This window comes from Oreochromis aureus, linkage group 3, assembly GCF_013358895.1.
Source record: "Oreochromis aureus strain Israel breed Guangdong linkage group 3, ZZ_aureus, whole genome shotgun sequence".
In the NCBI taxonomy this organism is placed as follows: Eukaryota; Metazoa; Chordata; class Actinopteri; order Cichliformes; family Cichlidae; genus Oreochromis; species Oreochromis aureus.
In genome coordinates this window covers 86,814,435-86,817,094 of record NC_052944.1, presented here as the reverse complement: position 1 = coordinate 86,817,094, position 2,660 = coordinate 86,814,435, and the positions used below count along the sequence as shown (strand labels likewise).

General features: G+C 43.0%; 1 protein-coding gene across 1 annotated transcript; it reads left to right on the top strand.

The window, feature by feature from the left end:
* Window positions 1–790: 790 nt before the first annotated feature.
* Window positions 791–2,414, top strand: LOC120438964 (nuclear factor 7, ovary-like). Its single transcript, XM_039609576.1, has 2 exons — window positions 791–912; window positions 1,014–2,414. Exon 2 carries the CDS (start codon window positions 1,031–1,033, stop codon window positions 2,408–2,410), a length of 1,380 nt encoding a protein of 459 aa, XP_039465510.1. The 5' UTR covers window positions 791–912; window positions 1,014–1,030; the 3' UTR covers window positions 2,411–2,414.
* Window positions 2,415–2,660: the final 246 nt, after the last annotated feature.

The window sequence follows — 2,660 nt, the reverse complement described above, 5'->3', positions numbered from 1 at the left end:
GCCTGAGAGAGAAAGGAAAACAAGAAAACACATGTAGACAACCTGGGCCAGCCGGGCAGACACGGGGACCATCACAGACCCCAAAAGATGAATCCTGTTCACCCTGACAGATTTCCTCAGTTCTTAATCTTTTAGTAAATTAAACTGAAGTCTGAATGTCTTGAAAACATTTTCCTAATATGAAAAAGTTTTGGATTTTTAACAACTGTTCAGTAAATGTTTATTGTTCTGGTGTTCTGTAAGAATATAATTTTTAAAAAGGATTCCTGACTTGAGAAACAAATTCATAAGATTTATAATTAATGAGCTGATTACTTGTATTCTTGTCACTAAAAACATGAAATCAAATGCTTCTATTCCTGTGTTACACTCTAATGTAATGCAGTCAAATGAACAGAAAAACATACTTGAACAGTGTTAAAAAAAACTCACAAACAGCTGCACCAATGAATGTTCAATGAATTCAAAACGTTTTTATGTTGTGGCCTGTGCAAGTGAAATCAAGCAAAACCTTTTTCTCAGCTACAACCAGGTAAAATGTCTAAGGTGAGGTATGGAAAACTCGTTTATGAGTGAAGAAACAGCCTCCATAAAAGGAAGGTGAATGAAGCGCCACCCCTGACATGATTTAACTGCAACAAACCAAGACATCTGCCATTCCTCTTCCTAATTAAAGAGAGATGCACAGACTTTGTAAAAGGAAGGTGTATGAAGCTCTGCCCCTCACATGACTCAATTGAGAAAAACCAGGAAACAGGCTGTTTCTCTTCCTGATTAAAGTGAGAAGCAAAGACGATCAGACTGAGTTCAGACCAAACTAGCAGCTTCCTCTGAGTGAGTCCAGCTACAGGAGAGAAAAGTGGAAAACTCCAACACTGCTGCTTCAAGCTGCTGATGCTCCAAACACTGAATGTGAGTTTGAGCAAAAACACGACTCAAAGGAAGTTTCAGTGAAGGTAGTAGAGGAGGGAGGGGAGCCAGGACTGACTGTACTTCCTGTCTGCTGTTTTCAGCTTCACTCACAGACTCAATGGCTTCCAGATCAGAGGAGGATCTCTGCTGTCCGGTCTGTCAGGAGGTCTTCAGAGATCCTGTTCTTCTGTCATGTAGCCACAGCTTCTGTAAAGACTGTCTGAAGAGATGGTGGAGAGAGAGAACAACACACGAGTGTCCAGTTTGTAAGGAAATTTCACTTTATGATCCACCTTTAAATCTGGCGTTAAAGAACCTGTGTGAGTCGTTCTTACAGGAGAGAGATCAGAGAGCTTCAGAGGCTCTCTGCAGTCTGCACTCTGAGAAACTCAAACTCTTCTGTCTGGACCATCAGCAGCCAGTGTGTGTCGTCTGCATAGACTCAGAAAATCACACCAATCACAGATTCAGACCCATCGATGAAGTTGCACAACAACACAAAAACGAACTTCAGGAAACTCTGGAGCCCTTAAAGAAGAAGTTAAAGGTTTGTGAAGAAGTTCAAGTGAAGTTTGATCAAACAGCAGAACACATTAAGGTCCAGGCCCGACACACAGAGAGGCAGATTAAGGAGCAGTTTAAGAAGCTTCACCAGTTTCTAGCAGAGGAAGAGGAGGCCAGGCTGGCTGCACTGAGGGAGGAAGAGGAGCAGAAGAGTGGGATGATGAAGGAGAAGATGGAGGCTCTGAGCAAAGAGATAGCAGCTCTTTCAGACACAGTCAGAGCCACAGAGGAGGAGCTGAGAGCTGAAGACGTCTCATTCCTGCACAACTACAAGGCTGCAGTGGAAAGAGTCCAGCGCTGCCCCCTGCTGGATGATCCACAGCTGCCCTCAGGAGCTCTGATAGACCAGGCCAAACACCTGGGCAACCTGACCTTCAACATCTGGAACAACATGAAGGACATGGTCTCCTGCACTCCTCTCATTCTGGACCCAAACACTGCTCATCCAGAGCTCATCCTGTCTGAAGATCTGACCAGTGTGAGACGAGGAGAAGAGATGCAGCAGCTTCCTGATAATCCAGAGAGGTTTGATTTTCTCCTCCCTGTTCTGGCCTCTGAGGGCTTTAACTCAGGGACTCACAGCTGGGATGTTGATGTTGGAGACAGTACATGGTGGAGACTGGGTGTGTTTGAAGAGTCTGTGCAGAGGAAGGGAATCATAACATTTGGATTATGGGGAATATTGTTTAGTCTAAGAAAATACTACACACTCTCACAATCCGCTCTATACACTGCTCTCCCAATTGCGAAGAAGCTCCAGAGGATTAGAGTGAATCTGGACTGGAACAGAGGAAAGCTGTCGTTCTCTGATCCTGATACTAACACACACATACACACCTTCACACACACTTTCACTCACAGGATGTTTCCATATTTTGAAGCTGATGGTAAAATAAAGGTGTTGCCAATGAAGGTGTCAATGGAGATGATTTAGTTTGCTGGGATATGGACTGACGTGTTGAATGGGAGGAGCAGTTTGTTGTTGTCTTCTTGTCTGTTTATATTGTTGAAAAAATGATTCATGTTTAACTCCATATATGAAATGTTTCTGATATTTGAATTCTGTTTGATTAAAGACTTTCTTCATGACACAAATGAGATTTCAGTGTATTAATAGAACTAAATAAGATCAGAGTTGAAAGGCTGGAGTATTATGTATGTGCTTCACTGTCAGTATCTTCAGG